This window comes from Lynx canadensis, chromosome C1, assembly GCF_007474595.2.
Source record: "Lynx canadensis isolate LIC74 chromosome C1, mLynCan4.pri.v2, whole genome shotgun sequence".
Classification (NCBI taxonomy): domain Eukaryota; kingdom Metazoa; phylum Chordata; class Mammalia; order Carnivora; family Felidae; genus Lynx; species Lynx canadensis.
Window position 1 is genome coordinate 75,737,152 of NC_044310.1, and position 24,951 is coordinate 75,762,102.

Genomic DNA, 24,951 nt, shown 5'->3' on the forward strand with positions numbered 1-24,951 from the left:
CAGTTGTCTCTACCACAGGAACAAAGAACTATGTCGATTAAAAGTCAAACTGTGGGGGAGGGGAGTCAAACTGGGAGAAAATGAGTGTTTGGGATTTTTTTTCTCCCCCATCTGGACCTACTCTGGAAGATCTAGCAGTTGCCATATGTAGGTAATAATGGGATTCAACACCTCTTACTTTTTTCCTTCCCTTTCCAGAAGGTGTCCCATCCACGGTTAAGAGCATAAACATGGAAAGGGCAGTTTATAGCTCTTATCCTCAACTAATGGATTTGTGGTAAAAATTGGTGACACCAGACACATAAGCATACACAGCATGGAACTTCCCTCCAGGCTTTTTGTCTCGGCACTTAGATTTTCACACTCAGTACAACTCCAGGTAGCCTTTCATCACTGTCTACAGAGCATTTTCTGAAAGATAATATTGATATATTCTCTTCCTAAGAGAAATTATCATTCATCCTGCCCTCCTGTATTCTTCACTGTCAAATGACTAAACAAACATCATCCATCAATGTGTTGCATAATTTGGGTCAGTTTCTCAGCTGGTGTGGTGTGGCACACTAATAGCACAATTACATACGTGTTTGCCAAAATACGGATGCTCTCAGCCCACCTTGCAGGGCACTCCAAGCTACGAGCAGCTTCAGCGGCCTTCTGCTTCGTATAGGACAAATATTCTGTACATTCTCTGCACATTTCCTAATGGATAGGAGATACTGTTTAGATGGTTTATATCTATTTCATCTTTGTAAACATTTTAGATTTCTTGCTGGAAAATAATTATAATACGCAACATACTACCATGATAGAAGGTCAGTCCCCATTCATAAAGTTGTAAAGACTGTCTTGACATACCAACTACTTTCAATCAACTGCTATAGGATGAAATATTTAAGATACGATGTGTCTACAGATTATTTGCCTAACGAAAATCTGGACTCGTGTTTATACATCAGCCTCGCATAACAGCCTCAGATATTTCTAGCTCAGGTGGCCTGTAAAGGTGACAACTCACGGTTTTCCTGAGGTAGTCCCAGTTATACCTTCTCCTGGCATCCTCTTGTGTTTAGCACTTGTCACTCAAACATTTTCCATTTCAGAAAGCAAACTATATTTTCACTTTCATTGCATAGTACTGGTCTCAGGTCTGACAGGTTTCTTAACAGCCATACACTTACTTTGTTGCCGTTTTAGATCAGGATGTGTTAGGACCGTTGACCCTAAATAATTCTGGGCAGAATGGTGGTAGTGGTTCATGCTTCCTGTTTTCCAGTATACATACTTAAAGTAAGCATGGGTAGATCTTTAAGCTCTGGGAGGTCAAGGACTGTATGTGTCTTGCTCTAGTATATACATATTCTCAGCACCTATCACATTACTTAAGCCAAGTATTTGTTGATAACATGTAGTGATGGGAGCTCGAGGGCTTAATGACAACAAAGGTTTCCTGAAGTCTGTGATAGGCCAGGTAAGTTAACATCAACTACAAATCCTTAATACTTTCACGCAACATACAGTGCTTGATGCTGAGTCCATGAGCGATTGAACAGCCATCCTCCATTTTAGCATTAGCAGGCCTCTACCTAATGATATTGGTCCATTAAGACACTACACATTATTGTAGTGTATTGTAGTTCTAAAGTGTCGCATGTAAAATTAGATAAATGAGCAAATTGTTTCTTGGTTATAATGATCTGTTTTTACTGGGGTTTGGCTCTTATGAGGAAGAATGGAAAATAACATTTAATCATTCCAAAAATTATCACACCTCAGATGGGTAAATTCTATCACTTGGAAGATTTTAGACCTTAATTTACATCAAATATCTTATATATACTTTAGTCTGCAGTTCCCAGTCTGTGCCAGGAATGGGTACCAGATGGTTGAAATATCCGCTCATTTGGGTGGAGCCCGAAGCCCACGGCCTTGATTGTGTTTACCCTCTTCAGTTTACCCAAGGGCGTGCAAAAATGTCCTTTTCTCTGTGGGCCATGGCATGAAATCGATTGAGGAACACTGTTTATGATCTCTACAATTAAAACAGCAGATGCTTCAATAAATACGTTGGTACTTGAGTATGTAACACTTTTTTTCAAAAATGTTATCTTGAGCCATTTTTTCAGAGTTGAATAGATGTCATGCTTTTTCAGAAAGTAAATACCCCAAATTTTTTAAGGTCCGTAATTTCATGTAATCTTTAAAGAAGCAACTCATCTAAGATAAGTAGCAGTGTACTAAATTAAAAATTATGCTTGTTTATACTTAAGGTAACTGTACGTATAGGTAAGGTCATTGTACCTTCCCAATATGAAAAGTTTCAGGACTTTTTAGAAACTATGGACTATTCAATTGTGATTTGGCTTTACAGCTTCACTAATTCTTTATAACTAGGGGGAATGTTATAAATTATATCATCATGATTGTGGCTTTCTATGAAAACTCCACTAATTCATCATAATTTGGGAAAAGGAAAAGACCATTAATTCCATACACACCATAGCAAGTGAAGGGCTACCAGTTAAGTATCCTATCAGATCTGCTTTTCTAGAGATGATTTGTAATTTTTACAAGAGCTACACAAATAGATGTTAAGCACTTAGAAATAAGATTAAGTAAATTGAATCTGAATAAAACATTGTTTTATCAAACCCTTTGAAATAGGACAAAAGTTATATTCAGCCAAGTTTACCAGTTTATCACTAATTCGGAAATAAAGTTTTATATTTATTACTTTAGAAGGCTGACCTTTGGGAGAATTTTTTTTTGTTAAACCTAATAAGATGGTTTTGAATGTCAGTAATGAATTCCACTGTAATAGAGATTGTCAAAGGTCATTAATGATTCTTAAGAGTTTTGGTAGTTTTTTTTTTAATGTTTATTATTTTTGAGAGAGAGAGAGAGAGAGCTCATGAACAAAAGCAGGGGCAGAGAGAGGGTGACAGAGGATCCAAAGCCGGCTCTGCTCTGACAGCAGAGAGCCAGATGCAGGGCTCAAACTCACGAACCATGAGTTCATGTCCTGAGCCGAAGTCGGACACTCAACCAACTGAACTACTTAAGGCGCCCCAGGAATTTTTTTTTTTTTTTAAATTTTTTTTTTTTTTCAACATTTATTTATTTTTGGGACAGAGAGAGACAGAGCATGAACGGGGGAGGGGCAGAGAGAGAGAGGGAGACACAGAATCGGAAACAGGCTCCAGGCTCTGAGCCATCAGCCCAGAGCCCGACGCGGGGCTCGAACTCACGGACCGCGAGATCGTGACCTGGCTGAAGTCGGACGCTTAACTGACTGCGCCACCCAGGCGCCCCTAGGAATTTTGATAGTTTTTAACCTTTACGGTATTTGATTTACACCTTTATTATTATCTTGAAGTCCCCTCCTTCTTATCTTGGGTTGTTGTTGATTTTTTTTCCCCTATTCTTTTTTCTTCATTTGTTTTTTTCTTCTCCCTCAAATCTTTCATGGTCCTTTTTTCTCTCAGGGCTTTCTTCAGGGGCTCCAACCTTCCTTAATTTTTTTCTGGACATCTAGAGCCAGGTTTGGAGAGTGGTGTGTGTGGGAACATTCAGTTAGCATGCCTACTGTGTGTTCAAGATTATACTGGATGTTTTGTCTCTCTTGCCACAGTGGTATTTTATCCCCACTTCATTGAAAAAGAAAATGAAGGCCCAGGTTTACACCACTAATGATGGGTGAGACATTAATTGTGTGTCTGTTTTACAGATGAAGCGGTGAGAGGTAGAGTTGGGATGAAAACTCAGGCAGGCTACCTCCTGAAGCCACATTCTTCTCCATTATGCTTACCACCTTACAGGAATTGAAATTTTTTTTTAATTATTCAGTAAAAAGAGACTCTAGATTATTTGTGCATAAATTATGCCATTTGAATATTTTTGTATAGGTTTAAAGTATTTGGTTGTGTTCTCATACTGTTCCCCCTTATATCTTTGCCCCATCTTCACAGCCATTGCACTCCCTGGCTATTGTTTACTTATGAGATATAAACTCATTTTAATATTAACCTAAAGAAAACAGTACAGAATGAAACTCTGCTGCCTTTCTGTATCTCCTGTGAAAGGTCTAATGAAGGTATTTGGGGGGGGGGGGTTTGTTTGTTTTTTAGAGATGGAAGGAGAGCGCACACATGTGTGTGAGTTGGGGAGGGGCAGAGGGAGAGAGAGAATCCTAAGCAGACTCCACACTCTGCTCAGAGCCCAACATGGGGCTTGATCCCACACCTCTGAGATCATGACCAGAGCTGACATCAAGAGTTGGACGCTTGGGATAGGGCACCTGGGTGGCTCAGCTGGTTGAGCATCCGACTTCAGCTCAAGTCATGATCTCATGATCTACTCCACCCCCACTCATGCTCGCTCTCTCTCTCTCTCTCTCTCTCTCTCTCTCTCTCTCCTTCAAAAATAAATAAAAACATTTAAAAAAATTTTTTTAAGAGTTGGACACTCGGGGTGCCTGGGTGGCTCAGTTGGTTGAGCAGCCGACTTCAGCTCAGGTCATGATCTCACAGTTTATGAGTTTGAGCCCTGCGTCAGGCTCTGTGCTGACAGCTCGGAGATTGGAGCCTGCTTCGGATCTGTGTCTCACTCTCTCTCTGCCCCTAACCCATTCGCATGCTGTCTCTGTCTCTCTCAAAAGTAAATAAACATTAAAATTTTTAAAAATTAAAAAAAAAAAAAAAAGAGTTGGACGCTCAACTGACTGAGCCACCCAGGTGCCCCTGTTTGTTTTTCTTACTAGTTCCTATTTTAGTTTATTACAGAAAACAGGTTTTATTAGCACAAAAAATCACAAGCTTTGACTGTAGGATTCTTACAGTATTATATACTGGCTGTCTCTTGATTATATTGCATATAGTGTTGTAGAGTGCAGTGCATTATATGTATGTGTTCTCTAAATATAGATGAAGGCAGAACTATTTTTGGTTTTGAAATTGTGCTTCAACCCAGAAGTACAGTAAAAACATAGTTCCCAATCATCTGTATGTTGATAGCACTAAAGCAGTGTTTTTCAAACATTGCTTATAGATTTCATGCCCTAGCATGTGAGGGCTTATATTTCTTTCACTTATATATAATCTGCTTACTTTTAAAAAGGATTTGGAAAAAAAAAAGAAATAAAGGATTCTGGAAGATGCGTGAAGGGGAAAAAGATTTGAAGGGTTTAGGAAAACATGAAATCCTGTAAATGATCTAAAAAGAACAAGCATATGAAACAATGAAGCAGAGAATTGAAAGAAATCTGGGGGTCATCCCTGACATCTTTCTCTCCTTTGCCTTCCTCACCCAGTCCATTAAGTCCGATTGTTACTTCTTCAGCTTGTTGGCTCATAAGTCATCCAGGCTACCGTCTCCGCCCCTTGTCCACCCACAGTCCAGTCTTCACTGTCATCTGTTGCCCAGAGTAATCAGTAGCTGCATTCCTAATCTCACGTCTTCCATCACTAGCCTTTCCCTGAGGCCCACAGCAATCTTTGAAAAGACACAATCCCGATTTTCACCCACCTCCCATCTCCAGCTCGGAACACATCAGTGGCTCCCTGCTGCCCTTAGTTTGATAACATCAGAAACTTCCCTATGGCTTACTGCAGGCTGCCTGCTGGCTGCCGACACCTCAGTTCCTCAGAGGCTCTTTCCTCATCTGGCCTAGCACCCCTGCACTCTGTCCACACCTGGCTCCACTCAGGACTTTTTCCTTGACCTTGCCAGCTGGAGGAAAAGCCCCTATTATCCACCTTCATGATGCCATGCAAGCAGGGGAAGGTCAGGATCTTCTGTTATCTGACACTGGGGAGCTGTCTTTAAGGAAAAGAACACAGAGTTAGAGATGGAAAAGTAGGTGCAGGACCTTGAAAGGGGCCTGTTAAAGCAAGGGGTCACAAAGCTTACTCTTCTCTCCCTGCAGGGCAAATCTGCCTGTCTGGTCCTCTGCTGGGTAGCTCCTCTTGGTTGACCATTTTGTATCTTCAATTCCATGAATAGTTGTCTCTCCTACACTGTGCGCTCTATGAGAAAGGAAATCTGTCCGGATGTGCTCACCAGAGTTTCTCCAGGAACTTACATCGTGTTAACGCTTGAGTACACAGACCTCTTTCATGGATGGAGGGATGAGGGAGTGAATACGTAAACAAAGATTCAGGCCAAGGGTTAATGGTTATAACGCCTGTATAAAATTTAGCTGAATTTCTTGGAAGCCACAGCTAAGTGGAAAACATCTGGATTCCATTGCTTTTACATGGGCACATCATGAAAGACAAACTTCTCTTATTACCTAGTAGTAAAGAATGTTTATAGGGTCCTTTATCCAAAATGCCTTATTCAACACGGTGAATAACAGCAGCAGCTCTCACTGAGCACTTACCATGTGCTAGGTACTTATTCAGCACTGACTGTATTCTGACTGAAGTGTTTCTTGACTCCGGCAAACTGCGCACACAGTTAGATATGGGCAGAACATCTGCATCCAGTACATGGTCGGAAGGGCAGAAAACCTCAGGAGGACAGGGAGAAGGACAGTCAGGTTTTGGCAGCTTCATTGTCTCAGGGAGTCTGCCTCTCTCAGGCCCATTCCCGCGTGGCCTTTATATCACCTAGCTATGTGCTAACATGGTGCCTCTTTGCCTCTGTCCCAAAGTTCACACTGGCTTATCACCTGCCCTCCCTCAAGAATCAGACCTTGGTCTTATCTCCTGGTGAGGGCGTGCCCAAACCTACCTTTGTCTTCTTGTTTTTCTGCAGAATGTTTAATCATGAGCCAAACTGCATGGTCTATCAAAATGAGTTACCTTCAGAATAACCCGTTGAAAAGAGTTGTATAGTGTTGTCCATTTGGACTTTGAAGAACTCCTGTCAAAGCTGATTATGTTGACTTCGGCATGATTATATGTCACTGTCATTAACAGTATTTGGCTCATAGGTTCGGTGCCTTCTGTGCCCACTCCTAGAATGCTGTTATAGGTCACCAGGATTCCGTCTTTTATTAAATTTTTTCCCGTGTCATGCCTGGGGACATGCAGGTAAAAGAAATTCTCCTCTTTAGGTTAGGACTTCAGATGCAAGTGGAGGAAGAAAAGGAGAGAGACAGATGAAACTTACAGTTCAGCCGCGATCATGAGCAACAATTGTCTAACTCTGTGTTCATTTTTAGTCCTGATGGCTGGGGTCTCCTAATAAACTGCCAAGTAGCCTTTTAATAGTGTAGCTATACCTGAGTATCTGTTACTAACTTTGAGAAGTTCTCTCAGGGTTAGTAAGATGAGCACTAGGCAAGGTACTCAGGTGCTTTCTAGCAGTCGTGACTAAATCAGGAATAAGGACTGGTAGGCTCCCAGCTGTCTATATCCAGAGCAGATGTCCCCACGTGGGTTTGTGGTGAGAAGGGCTTTCTGTCCTAAAGGTAACTGGAACAGAATGTGGCAAGACTTCCCAGGACCATGGAAAGGTACTAAGGGGATCAGGGAACTCCTTGATAGTTCACTCTCCTTCAGTCAGTCCCAGGCATGTTCCAGTCATAACTCTGGAGAGGCAATATTAAAGGTGAGTAAACTTAAAAAGAAAATGGTCAGGGGCACCTAGGTGGCTCAGTCAGTTAAGCATCTGATTTCGGCTCAGATCATGCTCTCACGGTTCATGGGTTCAAGACCCACATTGGGCTCAAGACTCGCATCCGGCTCTGTGCTGACACAGCTCAGAGCCTGAAGCCTGCTTCAGACTCTGTCTCCCTCTGTCTCTGCCCCTCTGCTGCTTGCACTCTGTCTCCCTCTCTCTCAAAATAAATAAACATTAAAAAATGAAAATTAAAAAAAAAGAAAAAATGGTCAGTTTGGGCTAAGATGACTATCTTACAGGTGGGAAGAATTTAGAAATGCAAACAGAACTCCCCTCAGAAATCCCACTGGCTGCCTCACAAACTGGATGAAGTTAGTATTAAAAGCATTTGACCAAACACTTGTCGTTGGGATGTCAGTGGGATGGCTTTCTGTGGAGCCTTTATTGAGGTCCATTAGCTGTCGGCTCTCTTTTTAGGGGCTAATCAAGCCATTACCATACCTCTTTCTCTGTTGGTGTTTCCTCTCAGCTGCTTTTTCAGTAAGGACAGCTACTAATTTTTCCTTACTTTTATTTCCCTTTTTATCCCCAGCACCTGTACCTAGCATATAGATACCTTGTAAATATTTGTTGAATGAAATGAAGTTTCTAGTAGAGGGTACACTAAGCGAGGTATGTAGGTACTAAAGGATTTGTGAAATTCTGGTGGCCTGAGTTCCTGGTCAAGCAATGCTAGTGATAAATTGTGAAAGAAACTCTGATGTTGCCTAAAATGAAGTGTGGGAACCTTTGATTTCAAGATTCTTTTGTTCCACAAATAAGATCTCATTTTCTAGCTTTAAAACATGGGCCATGACTTTTATTATTAAGAGCTAGAAGAAAAAGCAAGAAAATACACAACAGTGTATTGGCACATTTTTTGTTAATTCCTAAGATATTTTGCCTTGGGTCTACTAAAATGTATTTAGAGTTATATTCCTTACCTTTGAAGTAGATTTTCTCTGTGAATAGCAGTACTGTAGAGAGAAACTCCAAATAAGTACTAAAATATACTTTTGTGTAAGTTTGTATTTGTAGCTCAGAAGTTCTGAATTTTCTAAAGGCCTCTTCTTTCGGGTGTTAAATGGATTTACTAAAAGTCTTTGGAGATTAGCAAAATGGGTGAATTTTGCCCCATGTGAAATTTGATTTTAGTAAGTTTTATATGGCAAGAGGTTTGTAAAATCAAGGGATGGGGTCCCTAAACATTTTTTTTCTTTCAGTTATTTTTGAGGTATCTAGACCAAAGTCGTGTTAGGAAAAAACTCTTTTTTAATTCTTTTCTTAGCCTGGGTGGCTTAGTCAGTTAAGCATCCGACTTCAGCTCAGGTCAGGATCTCAAGGTCCGTGAGTTCGAGCCCCGTGTTGGGCTGTGTGCTGACAGATCAGAGCCTGGAGCCTGCTTAGGATTCTGTGTCCCGCCCCCCTCTCTTTCTGCCCCTCCCGCACTTGTGCTCTGTCTCACTCTGCCTCTCAAAAATAAATAAATGTTTAAAAAAAAATTTTTTTTTTTTTTTAATTTCTCTCTCTCTGTCTCTCTTTTTTGAGAGCGTGCACAAGCCGGGAAGGGGCAGAAGGAGAGAGAAAGAACCTTAAACAGGCTCCATGCTCAGCCCAACATGGGGCTTGATCCTGAGCCAAAATCAAGAGTCAGGCGCCCTCAACCCACTAAGCCACCCAGGTGCCCCTAAAGATTTTATTTTTAAGTAATTGCTACACCCGACATGGGGCTCGAATTCACAACCCCCAAAATCAAGGATCCCATGCTCTACCAACTGAACCAGCCAGGCACCCCAAAAGAAAACTATTTTTAAAAGAAAACTTCTTATCATAATCTTTTAAGAGGAAGTAACATTAAGTAAGTCGTATTTGTGTATGGAATTACATCAGCTATAGAGTGTCTTGCATAATTATAATACCAAACCCTTAATATTTGTTAATACCATGTAACATCTGTAACAGTTAATACTTACATAATACCAGGGATACAGACCTCTGAAAAAACTAAAACATTCTTACTCTCTTGTTATGCATCTGAACCATTTATTTTCTTTGATCATATGAATTTTGATGTCTGAATTGGGTGTGGCATGCGTATGCATGCGTGTATACATACACTTCTGTGTTTACATGCACACTGGATATTGAGGAAGGGTTACTTGTAGTGATGATAGTTTATTACCTCTTTATGAACTTTAATTTGTTCTGCTTTGAGTTATTTCACTGAAGGATTTGAGAATTTGATCCTCAACAGTCTGAGTGTTCTCCCATTTGCCCAGTTTGGCCAAGAAAACTGACTGGGTTTTCATAGAACACAGTAGAAAGAAAATGAAAATTAGTATCTGGACAGGAAACTCCTTCCTCTGTGAAAAATATATATATTAGGTTAATTAATTAAGCTCTTATGCTTCTTCCTACTCTACACTCTACATTAAATAACATTTGAGAACCATTTGTATTCCTTTTAATAGGGGTGTTGAAGGCCTCCTCCTGGTGCAAATGGGATTAATTTTTAAAGTTTTAAATTAGGTGACCTTTTTTTTTCTGTTTTGATGCTGGGATTTTGCTGTATGTTAATAATAATCCCATTAATGTAAGTTTTCCAATAGACCCTAAGTTACCCATGTTTATACTGGTAATAAACATGAACAAAAAGCAACGTTTGAATCCCGCTGCCTTTGGCATCAAAGTTACGCTCTTTCTAGTATAATTTGCCACTGCCTAATACAAGTAATTTCCATTGTAGGGCACCTGACTGGCACGGTCGGTGAAGCATGTGACTCTTGATCTCAGGGCTGTAAGTTTGAGCCCCACGTTGGGTGTAGGGATTACTTAGAAATAAAATCTTAAGAAAAAATAAGTAATTTTAATTGAAATGTTTTTGAAAGAAGTGAAATTGAGTACAAAGTTGTATTGTCATTTATTTCAGGATTATTTCTTTGTACATAGTGCTATATGCTTATTCAAAATTCAAGAAATTTACCTGATCATCTTCACTTAAAGACTAAGTAAAATGGACTTGCTTTTCCCCTGTGTGATCCTTTTTCTGCACTCAGATTCAGCAGACATCTTTGGGGCTTCCTTTGTGTCAGACCCTAAAAACTGAGTTGTTTCCAATACATGCCCCTAAGAGATAGGTATTGTTGCCAATATTTAATAGATGTGGCGTGGATGCTCAGTGAGGATAAGGAAAGTCCTAAAGATTTTTCTCCAGAACCAGTTCAATGTAATCAAATGGAATAGCAATCATTTTAGAACATATTTGAACCTAGAATGCAGCCTAGCTTGAATACCTACAGTGAGGCTACAACCCTATCTACTTTCACTATCCTGTTTCTGTTGAAAGGCAGTTGAGGCAGTAAAATAAACAAAGATTGAGGTCTGGCTTCTCAGTTTTAACAACTCTACTGAGATATAATTCATATACCATACCATTCACCCAGTTAAGTATACAGTTCAGTGTTAGTATATTTACAGGGTTGTCCAATCATCATAGCTTCTAATTTTTGAACCTGGCTATTGGTCATTGGTTTATTCCATTATTATTGGTCATACTTTCAGGTAAGAAAATAGAATCTTGTATCGGAAAAGAATTTAGACTGAATCTTTTCTGATTCGTCTTTGTTCAGCCAAAGTCCATTAACTTCCCTCTTTCACTTCTAGTACTAGAGCTTTCTCAATTTCCATGAGAAATGTGTGCTTACAGGAATGTTAAGCTGATTTTCACATGTACCATAAACAGAGAAGCCTTGGAATGTGAAATCCTCATCCTCGTAATGTAATTCTTTAAGTCCTTTACAAGACATATTATAAAGGAGAGCCCAAAGAATGTACTTACTTACTAAATGTGCCTTCCTTGGGTTAAAAAAATATCTGCTGATAACCATGTATACCCATTCTTTATTTTAAAATTTATTTATTTATTTTGAGAGATAGAGAGTGCACACGAGGTGAGGAGGGGCAGAGAGGATGAGAGAGAATCCCAGGTGGGCTCTGTCAGCACGGAGCGCAATGTGGGGCTCAGTCTCGTGAACCTTGAGACCATGACCTGAGCCAAAATCAAGAGTCAGATGCTTAAGTGACTGAGCCACCCAGACACCCCTGTGTATATCCATTTTGAGTCTTGATTCACTAAAGAGATCAAAGATACAGAAGTTATGTACCGATCTTCTCTCTCATTGACTTGACTTTCACATGAGAAAGTCCTTGAAGATCATCATGTACTTAATACGCTGTATTATATGAGTATGTATTTCATATACTTTGTGTGCACTCATGTATATGAAAAGCAACTTCTGTTTTCAAAGTGCTAACTGCATTCTGGGGCAGTTAATGGTTGAAACACTCCCTGGGAGGTAGGAAGTTTTTACTAAGTTTTTGATGGGTAAAATAGGATAACAGATGCATTTATTGAAGCCCTGTGCTTGAGATAAGAGCTATCAAGAGGCTGACATTGCAGGAAAGTACTGGTTTCCTGCCCTATGGTCCAGGCACTTCCTTAAGACTGCATTTAAACCATCCGTGCCTTGGTTTGTTTCTATCTCGTGACTTACCCATAAAATGTGATATCTGTACAGGAGCATACTAGACTAATAATGGGATAACATTAGAATTATTTGTAGTTACTTTGTAGTTTCTGTAACAGATAATTCCCAATATCTCCACACCTTTGCACTGTTTCTTCTGTCAAAATTATATTTCCTCCCCTCCCCACCACCGCATGATGGTCCCCCTCCTTCTGATCTCAAGTTAGAAACCACCTCTCTGTGGAGCCCTCCCAGTTATCCCAGTTATCAGATGCAGACATGGGTTTGTCCTGTGCTGTTCCTCCTGTATTTTGTATTAACCCAGTCAGAGCAGTTTTCTTACAGTGTTGTAATAGCACACTTAATGCTTCTCATCCCCATTTGACTGGGAACTCCTTGGGGGCACAGACTGAGTTACATACGTTATCTCTGTATTCCCCTTCGCTGTGCCTGGCTCATGGTTTTCTTGAATTCTGAGTGAATGTCATGAAAGGTTACCTTAAGGAAGGTTATGATTACATAATTTCATTCCTCTGTCTCCTCAAAGCCAAAGACAGTGGTTGGCTCCCTCCTTCAGCAGCCAGCCGTTAGCCAATAGCACAGCCATTGGAGGACTGGGTGATGGAGAATGAGATTTGGAGATGAAAGATTCTGTTAGCTCTGTCACTTAATCAGCCCAGGGAGGTCATTTAAGCTTTTTGTGCCTCAGGTTTCCACATACTGTTGGGCAATAGCAGTGCCTAATTCACTGGGAGTTACTGTGAAAATCAGCCAAGGAACTTTATAGAGAAGTAGTTTGCAAACTGCAAACACGCGAAGTAAGGAAGAGAGGCAGGATAGTCTGCTAGAAGGAACATGCGGTTTGGCCCTAGATGAGATTTTTCAATCCAGACTCCACCGCTAATTATTTGACTTCCACAGCATCACTCCTGCAAGCCTATTCCTCTGTCTGTCAGGGGAAAATAACAACACTTGAGCAGATGAGAGTAACGTTGTGAAGGTTAGATGGAATTCAGGCAGTGTTCCACTCGTGTTCCATCTGTGCGCGTTCGACTGTTCCCAACCCCAGCTTTCGCACATTTCGCGCATTTTGCGCACCCTCTTTTCCGTAGCAGATTCGGTCTTTTGTACTCCAGGGAGAGGAGTACTTCTCCCAGGCCAGGCAGGATAGTCAGTGAGGGGAGGCTGCCAGAAGGTTATGGGCTTCCCTGGCCTGTGACGCCAGCCAGCAGGTGTGTGCCTTGGGGTGGGAATAAGGCGAAGCCTCCGTCCGCTGTCACTGCACATCCGTGGGGCAGGGGTTTGTGCTGCAGCTTCTTTTCCTGTTTCTTCTTGAAACTTTTTATTGGGGCGCCTGGGTGGCACAGTCGGTTAAGCGTCCGACTTCAGCCAGGTCACGATCTCGCGGTCCGGGAGTTCGAGCCCCGCGTCAGGCTCTGGGCTGATGGCTCAGAGCCTGGAGCCTGTTTCCGATTCTGTATCTCCCTCTCTCTCTGCCCCTCCCCCATTCATGTTCTGTCTCTCTCTGTCCCAAAAATAAATAAACGTTGAAAAAAAAAAAAAAGAAACTTTATTGACGTTAAAACATACATACCTGAAAAGGCATATGGCCTAAGTGTACAGATCGCATTTTATAAACTGGCCGGACCCATGTAACCAGACCATTCATTCGCATTGATGCCTGATACTTCACTTTGTGACTCTACCACATTTCACTTTTTCGTTCTACCGGTGGTGGACATTTAGCTGGCGTCCACTTTAGGGCTATTGCAGAGAGTGCCACTGGGAATGGCCTTGTACATGCCTTATGATGAAGATCTGTGTTTCTCATAGGTATGTAATTCACAGTGGAATTGCTGGGTCGTAGAGTATGCATATGTCCCATTTTTGTAGATATTCACTCAAAAGTTTCCCGGTGTGGTTATGCCCATTTACATCCCTGACAGCAGTGTTGAAGGGTTCTGAGTGTTCCACATCCTCACCAGCATTTGGTATTATCTGTCAGTTTAATTTTAGAAATTCTGGTGGATTTTATGATACTAGGTAGCATTTTGGAAGTAGAACTGTTCCCTCATCCTCCAGAACTTAAAACTCTAAACTTTTATACATTCATTTTCAGGAATGCATCCTGCACAAAAGCAGGGAATTATACCAGATACACAGCCCCCAGTACAGTGTTTGGTGTGTGGAAGGAAGATGGCAACATGACAGCTGCCATTATTACTCTCATCCTCATCATTGTCATCACCAAATGCCTTCTCTGTTCTTTAGAGGGGAGAGAACAGGTCACAGTGGATCAAGGGTGAATAATAAGGCACAGTCTGTACCCATAAGGAGCTCAACATCTGGATGAAGAGACAAACATTAGAAACAGATTATTATTAGACCATGTGACAGGAGTTTGGGGAAAGTTTGAGTTGGAACTTGAAGAATAGGAGTTCAACAGACAGGAAAAAGGGAGGTGGGCTGGAGGAAATGGCAGAGCCCCAGAACCCTTGGTGGGCAGTGGCAGAGAAGACAGCATGTTGGAGGAGGAGAGCCCACCCTTGCATGCCCAATCTCAGTTGTTCTGATGTCATCACCCTGGGGTGATGTGGGGGCTGAGCTAGTGACCATTTGGGGTCATTGTGAAGTTATAGTACTCTAATGCTCTGTCTTCTCCTTTTACCTTTTTCTTCCTCCTCTTGAGAAAGTGATCGACTTCCTCTTCTCTCTAGGGACTCCTGTCCTGAGTCTGAGCCCCAGGTGCTTTAAAACCACAGATGAAGCTTTAACAGCTACAGAATATCACTGGTTACAAGGATCCCATAGTTTCTTTACTTTGTGTTTTTAGCTATTTATTTTTATGTGGAAGCCTGACTTGTAGTTTTTATTCTTGTAGGCCTAAGTTGCAATGTGGCAGTTAAGTTTAATAAAATGCTCTTCTGCCAATACCATGTGTAGATAGTTAATAAATGTCCTTGAGGAATTTTGAGGAGGAGGAGGAGGATGCTGAATATGACCATCAAGAGCCATACAGTCTTTCCTTGATTAAGCACCTACTAGGTGGCAGGAATTGGCTGTATGGGAATAAGGAGGCTGGACATGGTACCTGGCCCCGCTGAATTTTAAATCTAGTATGAGATCAAACAAGTAATCAGCCCACCACAGTGTGATAAGGGCTATTATGGATAGAGGTACAGAGTCCTGTGGGACACATCAGAGAAGACTAGAGGTCAGGGAGGGCTTCCTAGAAAAGGTAACAGAAACCTGATAGCCTCATGAAGGGAAGTGGGAAGGAAGTAGAGGAAATAATGCGTGGGAGGACCTACATACAGGGAAGAACGGCTGTTTGGAGAAACTGGAAGACGTTACCAACCTAGGGCATAGAGAATGTTGGGAGAAGAGGAGTTTTAACTGAAGGGCGAGCAGCAGGTGGGAGGTGGATTGAAGGAAGTCAAGAATGGAGGCACACGGGGGCGCCTGGGTGGCTCACTCAGCCCAGATCATGATCCTGGGGTCGTAGGATTATGCCATGTCAGACTCTACTCTGAACATGGGTCCTGCTTTGGATTCCCTGTCTCCCTCTCCCTTTGGCCCTGTTCCCTGCTCTCTCTCTCTCTCTGTCTCTCTGTCTCTCTGTCTCTCTCAAATTAAAAAAAAAATAATGGAGGCAGATAGAAAAAGACAAACATCGTATGATTTCATTTATATGTGGAAACTAAAAAACAAAATGAAAAACAGAAAAATAGACTCAGAAATGCAAGAACAAATAGATGATTGCCAGAGGGGAGTGGCTGGGCAGGGATGACTGAAATAGGTGAAGGAGATTAGGGAGTATAACTTCAACTTATAAAATAAGTCACAGGGATGAAAAATACAATGTAGGAAATATAGTCAATAATATTGTAATAGCTGGGGCACCTGGGTGGCTCAGTCGGTTAAGTGTCCAACTCTTGATTTGGGCTCAGGTCGTGATCTCATATTTCATGGGATCGAGCCCCACGTTGGGCTCCATGCTGATGGCACAGAGTCTGTTTGGGATGTTCTTCCTCTCCATCTCTCTCCGCCCCTCCCCTGCTCACGCTCTCTCTCTCTCTCAAAATAAATAAACATTAAAAAAAACCCACAATAATATTGTAATAGCATTGTCTGGTGACAGATACTAACTACACTTAACCATGGTGAACATTTCGTAATGTATGTAATTGTTGACTCCCTATCTTATACACCTGAAACTAATAGAGCATTTAGTGTCAACTCTACTTCTGTAACAATAATTAAATAATAAGTAGATAAAAGACTGGAGGCAGAGAAGTAACCAGTAGTCTCAGCAGGGTGACTTTCAAAATTCCCTTCTCCCCTCCGTCCTCCAACCCAAACATCCTGACTCTTTTAGAGCCCAATACAGCTATTTGAAGAGTAAAGAAAAATCTTACTAGAAAGAAGTGTTTTGTGCAAAAAATATATATATTTTTTTTCTATTAGTTATACTGATGGCCCTTTAAAACCATCGTCCCTGGGTGTGACCATATGATGTTCTTTGCCAGGAAGAAACTTTGTGAGCTGTGTTCTGCAGTCTCTGTATGTGAAGTAAGAGCTGCTCTGTAGCCTGTGGCTCGGTGCTGTGTTTTGTGCATCCTCTACAGGGACCAGAGAGCTCAATGTGACACGTGGGTGAACAGTTTCTCATTTAGTGTGGCCCACTGTGCATTGCAATAATCTTGCTTTTTGCTTAAATTCCCAGCCACTCACAAAACCGTAGACACACACAAGATACAAGAGCTCAGAATAAAAGGATTCCAGTGGGGATGTTGTCTCCCACTTACTTGATCATTTTTTTAATAAAGACTGGGTGCCAGACATTTCATACTTAAGCCCTTGAAATCTAGAAATGTGATTTCTACCAATTTTCACAAAATAAAAGTAAATAGTCTGGCTGTATTTGGAGTTCTTGGGCTTATGTTTACCTGATTAAATAAAAGACATTTCACTTTTAAAAAACAAAACAGGGGCGCCTGGGTGGCGCAGTCGGTTAAGCGTCCGACTTCAGCCAGGTCACGATCTCGCGGTCCGTGAGTTCGAGCCCCGCGTCGGGCTCTGGGCTGATGGCTCAGAGCCTGGAGCCTGTTTCCCATTCTGTGTCTCCCTCTCTCTCTGCCCTCCCCCATTCATGCTCTGTCTCTCTCTGTCCCAAAAATAAATAAAAAAAATTAAAAAAAAAAAAAAACTGCAGGGGTGTCTGGGTGGCTCAGTCAGTTGAGCATCTGACTGTCAATTACTGTTCAGGTTGTGGTCCCAGGGTCGTGGAATCGAGCTCCGAATCAGGTTCTGCACTGAGCTTGGAGCCTTATTAAGAGATTCTCTCTCTCTCTCTCTCTCTCTCTCTCTCTCTCTCCCCCCTCCCCCTGCCCCATTCTTGCTTGTGTGCATGTACTTTTAAACAAACAAGGGGCACCTGAGTGGTTCAGTTGGTTAAGCATCTGACTTTGGCTCAGGTCACGATCTCGCAGTTCGTGGGATCAAGCCCCACATCAGGCTTTGTGCTGACAGCTCAGAGCCTGGAACCTGCTTCCAATTCGGTGTCTCCCTCACCCTCTGCTCCTGTCCCACTCATGCTCTGTCTCTCAAAAATAAATGTTAAAAAATAATTTTAAAACAAACCAAAAAACCGCAACAACTCCAAATATGAGAATTGCTGTTAGAATTGAATAGATATTCATTGTATTTTATTGAGAAAAATTATGTGACTCCTCTGTACAGTACCAGATATGTGGAGAGAAAAAATAAGGTATGGTCCATCCCAACTCTCAGAGATTTACTCTACAACAGAGAGAACAAGCAGAATCAAAGTACTGATATCATCCAAGGGAGACACTAGTAACCTGTCATGTAACAGTATTTCCTGCCACAGTCAGAGTCAGCCTCAGAATCCTTTTCAACACAGCATACCAGGCAACTTTTGTAAGATAAAAATTTTTCTTCCTTTATTTAAAAAAATAATGTATAATGTATTCCCAGAACTTTAGATATTCACCTGGCCTTTTATCTTTTTGTTTTTTACTAGCTTTTCAAAGAAATAAGTCATTTTATATATGAACGTTGGAACCTGAGAGCATCTCGAGAAAGTAGAATATAGTAAAGTTCCTTTTCAAGAAGTTTCAACTTCCAGCGGTGCCTGGGTGGCTCAGTCGATTAAGTGTCTGACTCTTGATTTCGGCTCAGGTCATCGGCTCAGGGTCATGAGCTCAAGCTCCAAGTTGAGCTCTGAACTTAGCGTGGAGCCTGCTTTTAAGATTCTCTCTCTCCCTCTGTCTTTGCCCCTCCCTCCCTCTCTCTAAAATAATAAGAAATAAAATAAAGAAGTTGAAACTTCAAATTCAAGAAGATAAACACCTGTTTCACATATATGATTACAGAAACCCATTCCCACTACTTGCCCTATGAACATTGTGTTTTTCTTGGTTATTTCTAGGATGATTGTCCTTGGTACTTTGACTCTTTGTATAGTTTCAAGACTGTAAAGCTGCCAGCTGTCAGTGAATGGTGACCACATTTTCAGGTGTCCTGGTGCTGGAATTCCCTTCATTGCTTCTGGGCTCACCCACATTGGTAGAGATCAAAGGTCTTACAGGGCCTGACCTATTTGGTGTCATGTCATTGATCATTCCACCTGTGTCTTTGACCCTCTTCTCTTTCCACATGCTTTCCACAGGTACTGTATCCAAGGCCATAGTTTCAGTTTACATATATTGATAAATCCCAAGTATGCATAGTAAGACTCCTCTTAAACTCTGGACCCTTAATTTCAACTGTCTGTGGCACATTTCCACCAGAGTGATAAGAGCTTTATAGTCCTTACTTAATCTAAGCTTTCCGAATAACCCTTAGAAGTAAACATCCCCAGGCTTGGAGAAGCACACCATTCACCATTCATAAACAGTAAGCCTGAGTCTGGTACACAGGCTATCTAGAATTTAATAGTGTACACGGACCATTCCATTTTGGCTTGAACAAAATAGAAGTCATCTCACTCCTCTCCCTAAAACTCCAGTCTTGGGGCGCCTGGGTGGCGCAGTCAGTTAAGCGTCCGACTTCAGCCAGGTCACGATCTCGCGGTCCGTGAGTTCGAGCCCCGCGTCAGGCTCTGGGCTGATGGCTCAGAGCCTGGAGCCTGTTTTCGATTCTGTGTCTCCCTCTCTCTCTGCCCCTCCCCCGTTCATGCTCTGTCTCTTTCTGTCCCAAAAATAAATAAACGTGGAAAAAAAAATTTTTTTTAAACTCCAGTCTTAACCTTAAATCAGTCCAGTCCACAGCAAATACCATCTTGTTCTCATATCCTTCTTCATGGTCCAGGAAGTTACAAGACATTTCAGTTCTGTCCCTAAAATAGTTCTCAAACTGCCCCCGCTCCTGCCTCCATTTCTACTCTAACCCTTGTAGACCTTCAGCAAAGTGTTGTAATTTCTTACCTAGTAGGCATTCTTATTATTCCTCTCCCATTTTTTTCTCTTCTCTTGGGCTAGGAGAGAAAAGCTACAACAGACCGCGATTTTTCTCGTGTGTGTTCGTTCCTTTTAGTTTATTTACTACTATACCTATCTTGGATAAAAAGCTAGGATGTGGATGAGAAAACTTTACTTTGGTGCAAGTAAAGTGTTGGGTTTTGTCTTGTTTTGTTTTCTACTTAATGTTTTCACTTGTATCTTTGTAATAAAGTCTTTCGTTTCCTTGTTTTCTAGGAATGTTTACCCTTGCGGAAGTTGCTTCACTTAATGACATTCAACCAACTTACCGAATCCTGAAACCATGGTGGGACGTGTTTATGGATTACCTGGCTGTCGTTATGTTGATGGTAGCCATCTTTGCGGGAACCATGCAACTTACCAAAGATCAGGTGGTCTGCTTGCCGGTATTGCCATCTCCTGTAAATTCAAAGGCACACACCCCACCGGGAAATGCCGACGTTACCACCAATATCCCCAAGATGGAAGCAGCCACTGACCAAGACCAAGATGGGCGGACGACAAGTGACATTTCCTTTGGCACATCTGCTGTGACACCTGACATACCTCTCAGAGCCACATACCCTCACACAGATTCGACAGTTTCAAATCAGGAGACAAAGAAAGAGAAGAAGGATCCAACAGGCCGAAAAACAAACTTGGATTTTCAGCAATACGTATTTATTAATCAGATGTGTTACCATCTGGCCCTTCCGTGGTATTCTAAGTACTTTCCATACCTTGCTCTTATACATACTATTATTCTCATGGTCAGTAGCAACTTTTGGTTCAAATATCCAAAAACATGCTCAAAAGTAGAACATTTTGTTTCAATATTAGGAAAGTGCTTTGAGTCTCCGTGGACTACTAAAGCGTTGTCTGAGACAGCGTGCGAAGACTCGGAGGAAAACAAGCAGAGAATAACAGGTGCCCAGACTCTACCAAAGCATGTGTCTACCAGCAGTGATGAAGGGAGCCCCAGTGCCAGTACCCCGATGATCAACAAAACAGGCTTCAAATTTTCAGCCGAGAAGCCTGTGATCGAAGTCCCCAGCATGACCATCCTTGATAAAAAAGATGGGGAGCAGGCCAAAGCCCTGTTTGAGAAAGTAAGGAAGTTCCGTGCTCACGTGGAAGACAGTGACTTGATCTATAAGCTCTACGTGGTCCAAACATTTATCAAAACAGCCAAATTCATTTTTATCCTCTGCTATACCGCAAACTTTGTCAACGCAATCAGCTTTGAACACGTCTGCAAGCCCAAAGTGGAGCACCTGACTGGTTACGAGGTATTTGAGTGCACCCACAATATGGCTTACATGCTGAAAAAGCTTCTCATCAGTTACATATCCATTATTTGTGTTTATGGTTTTATCTGCCTCTACACTCTCTTCTGGTTATTCAGGATACCTTTAAAGGAATATTCTTTTGAAAAAGTCAGAGAAGAGAGCAGCTTCAGTGACATTCCAGATGTCAAGAATGATTTTGCGTTCCTTCTACACATGGTAGACCAATATGACCAGCTCTATTCGAAGCGCTTTGGTGTGTTCTTGTCGGAAGTCAGTGAAAATAAACTTAGGGAAATCAGTTTGAACCACGAGTGGACGTTTGAAAAACTCAGGCAGCACGTGTCCCGCAACGCCCAGGACAAGCAGGAGCTGCATCTGTTTATGCTGTCAGGCGTGCCCGATGCTGTCTTTGACCTCACAGACCTGGATGTGCTCAAACTTGAACTGATTCCGGAAGCTAAAATTCCCGCTAAGATTTCTCAGATGACTAACCTCCAAGAGCTTCACCTCTGCCACTGCCCTGCAAAAGTGGAACAGACTGCTTTTAGCTTTCTCCGAGATCACTTGAGATGCCTTCACGTGAAGTTCACCGATGTGGCAGAAATTCCTGCCTGGGTATATTTGCTCAAAAACCTTCGAGAGTTGTACTTGATAGGCAATTTGAACTCTGAAAACAATAAGATGATCGGACTTGAATCTCTCCGAGAGTTGCGGCACCTTAAGATTCTCCACGTGAAGAGTAACTTGACCAAAGTTCCCTCCAACATTACAGATGTGGCTCCGCATCTTACAAAGTTAGTCATTCACAATGACGGCACTAAACTCTTGGTACTGAACAGCCTTAAGAAAATGATGAATGTTGCCGAGCTTGAACTTCAGAACTGTGAGCTGGAGAGAATTCCCCATGCTATTTTCAGCCTCTCAAATTTGCAGGAACTGGATTTAAAATCGAATAACATACGCACAATTGAGGAGATCATCAGTTTCCAGCATTTAAAACGACTGACGTGTTTAAAATTATGGCATAATAAGATTGCCACCATTCCTCCCTCCATCACCCACGTCAAAAACTTGGAGTCACTTTATTTCTCTAACAACAAGCTCGAATCCTTACCGGTGGCAGTGTTCAGTTTACAGAAACTCAGATGCTTAGACGTGAGCTACAACAACATTTCGGCGATTCCCATAGAAATAGGATTGCTTCAGAACCTGCAGCATTTGCATATCACCGGGAACAAAGTGGACATTCTGCCAAAACAGTTGTTCAAATGCGTGAAGTTGAGGACTTTGAATCTGGGGCAAAACTGCATCACCTTCCTCCCCGAGAAGATTGGTCAGCTCTCCCAGCTCACTCAGCTGGAGCTGAAGGGCAACTGCTTGGACCGCCTGCCAGCCCAGCTGGGCCAGTGTCGCCTGCTCAAGAAAAGCGGGCTTGTTGTGGAAGACCATCTTTTTGACACCCTGCCACTCGAAGTCAAAGAAGCATTGAATCAAGACATAAATATTCCCTTCGCGAATGGGATCTGAACTGAGGTGATACGTGCACATCCGTGTGCAGGAACCACTTCCTAGATTGCAAACACTCACGTACAAGTTATTGCAAGATAATGCATTTTAGGAGTAGATACATCTTTAAAAATAAAACACAGAGAGGACGCATAGAAGGCTGATAGAAGACATAACTGAATGTTCCATGTTTGTAGTGTTTTCAGGCATTCCTTTCCAGATCTTTTCTCTTTTCTTTTTTTCTTTTGGGGAAAGGGAAGGAACGATTATAATCACTAATCTTGGTTTCTTTTTAAATTGTTTGTAACTTGGATGCTGCCGCTACTGAATGTTTACAAATTGCTTGCCTGCTAAAGTAAATGATTAAATTGGCATTTTTCTTACTCTACCACCTTTTGGGAGGTGTCTTGATTTACTTTGCTTGACCGGTGCAATATTGCTTTAACTCAGACCACTTAAAGACACATCGGGCCCCAACTTGTAAATGTAGCTGTGCTGAAATATTGATTTCCTTCCTGTTTTAATTTAAAGTGCCTCAGATAAGCACTTCTTATAATACTGGGCTAGGGCTACTGCTTCTGAGAATCCCATTTTATAGATTTTATACTCTTGGAGGCCTGGAACATGATAAAGGTGTGTAGACTTTCAGTTTGCGGGGCGGGGGGGGATTATTTAAAAAAAAAAATAACAAGGAAAAGTAAATAACATCCCCCTTACTAATGGCTATTTTTCTATAGTCTGGAGTTTGGATTATGAGATACATTTTTCTACCAATACTTTAAGGTTGCCAATGAATAGAAAATGATTTTTGTAAAAATTAATTACAACCGGGACAAAAATTATAATGGCTTAATGATTAATACTTTTCAGTATATCAGGAGCACCTGGGTGGCACAGTTGGTTGAACGTCAGACTCTTGATTTTAGCTCAGGTCATGATCTCATGGTTCTTAGAGTCAAGCCCACATTGGGCTCCACACTGACAGCACAGAGGCTGCTTAGGATTCTCTCTCCCTCTCTCTCTCTTTGTCCCTCTCCCCTGAATCTCAAAATAAATAAACATTATTTTTAATCTTGAAAAAAAAAACTTTGCAATGTATGAATATTTGGACGATAACACAAAATCAAGGATCATTAATTTCTTGCCCTTTTCACTGTTACGGGGGAAAACGGGACTTAAAGTTCATTAAATTGGAAAACTGACTTTCGCTATTGATTTCAGTGACAAGCTGTATTTCCTGTGTTTGTCTGCACCTAGGAGGGGTCATTTCCAAGGAAATGCTGGCAGAATGTACTTTTTGGATGATGGTTTTCCTTCTTTAACCTACAAAGTGTACAGAAATTCGCTGCCATCTGTTTAGGTATTGGTCAGCAGGTGTTTCTTAGCCTTTCTACAGGGGTGTTTTTTCAAGAGAAGAGGACTGTTTGACATTCCTGATGACAAAATAATGTCCTCTCTAGACAAGACTGGACTCATCTAGTAAGATACTGGAGGGGCCTGGCTGGCTCAGACAGAAGAGCATGTGACTCTTGATCTCGAGGTCGTGAGTTCAAGCCCCACTTTGGATATAGAGATTACTAAAAATAAATGAACTTAAAAAGAAACTGGACATTCTCTTGTCACACTTTAGCATGAATTGAAGGATTTTGCAGAGAATGTGAAAATATGGGCTCACATCCTTGCTTTTCCTCCCCAAACTGGTCTCAGAGTACTGGCCCGTTGCAAGTGGTGATGAATCTTTGTTGGCTGTAGACTTATAAATACTCTGGGAAGTGTTACCACTAATAGAGAAAGCCTTGTCCTCTCTGGCTGCCTTAGGAACTGACCCTATCTCCAGCATCCCAGCCACTCTCTCTCTCTTCCTAAAAGACAAGTGTATAAAATCCCAGGTTCAGGGGCGCCTGGGTGGCGCAGTCGGTTAAGCGTCCGACTTCAGCCAGGTCACGATCTCGAGGTCCGGGAGTTCGAGCCCCGCGTCAGGCTCTGGGCTGATGGCTCAGAGCCTGGAGCCTGTTTCCGATTCTGTGTCTCCCTCTCTCTCTGCCCCTCCCCCATTCATGCTCTGTCTCTCTCTGTCCGAAAATAAATAAACGTTGAAAAAAAAAAAATAAAATAAAATCCCAGGTTCAGAAAATCAAAGGACAAGGGCAAATTTGGGATATATAAGCCATTTTTCTTCCATATACGCACCTTTGATTTCTCTACTATGCGCCTAGCCAGTCCAGGGAACTGGGAATTCACTGCTGGAACGAGTCAAAGTCCCTGGCTACTGCAGCTTTTTAGCAAAGGAAGAGAATACTAATAATGCCAGTTATACAAATGATTAATTATAATTGTAATCTAGAAGGTGTCCAGAATCTACGTGAATGAATTACGGCTGGGAGAGGTAACACTTAAAGAGGAGCTTCAGGGAGGTTTTGTACCCATCAACTCTGCCTGTAAATAGACGTTTCCTTCCCACCGGCCACATAGGGCACTATTCTCCCTGCATAGTAATGCCACCAGCAGACTATGGGCACAGCATTTTTAGAAGGATGCCTC

General features: G+C 41.8%; 1 protein-coding gene across 4 annotated transcripts in view; it reads left to right on the forward strand.

Moving 5' to 3' along the window:
* Window positions 1-22,798, forward strand: part of LRRC8D (leucine rich repeat containing 8 VRAC subunit D) — a 122,719-nt gene extending 99,921 nt beyond the window's left edge. For all 4 annotated transcript variants that reach the window (XM_030323737.1, XM_030323739.1, XM_030323738.1 and 1 more), the window contains exon 3: window positions 19,853-22,798. In XM_030323737.1, coding sequence (XP_030179597.1) covers window positions 19,855-22,431 — 2,577 coding nt within the window. In that variant the 5' untranslated portion in view covers window positions 19,853-19,854 and the 3' untranslated portion in view covers window positions 22,432-22,798. The remainder of the gene's footprint in view (window positions 1-19,852) is intronic.
* The last annotated feature ends 2,153 nt before the right edge of the window (window positions 22,799-24,951 follow it).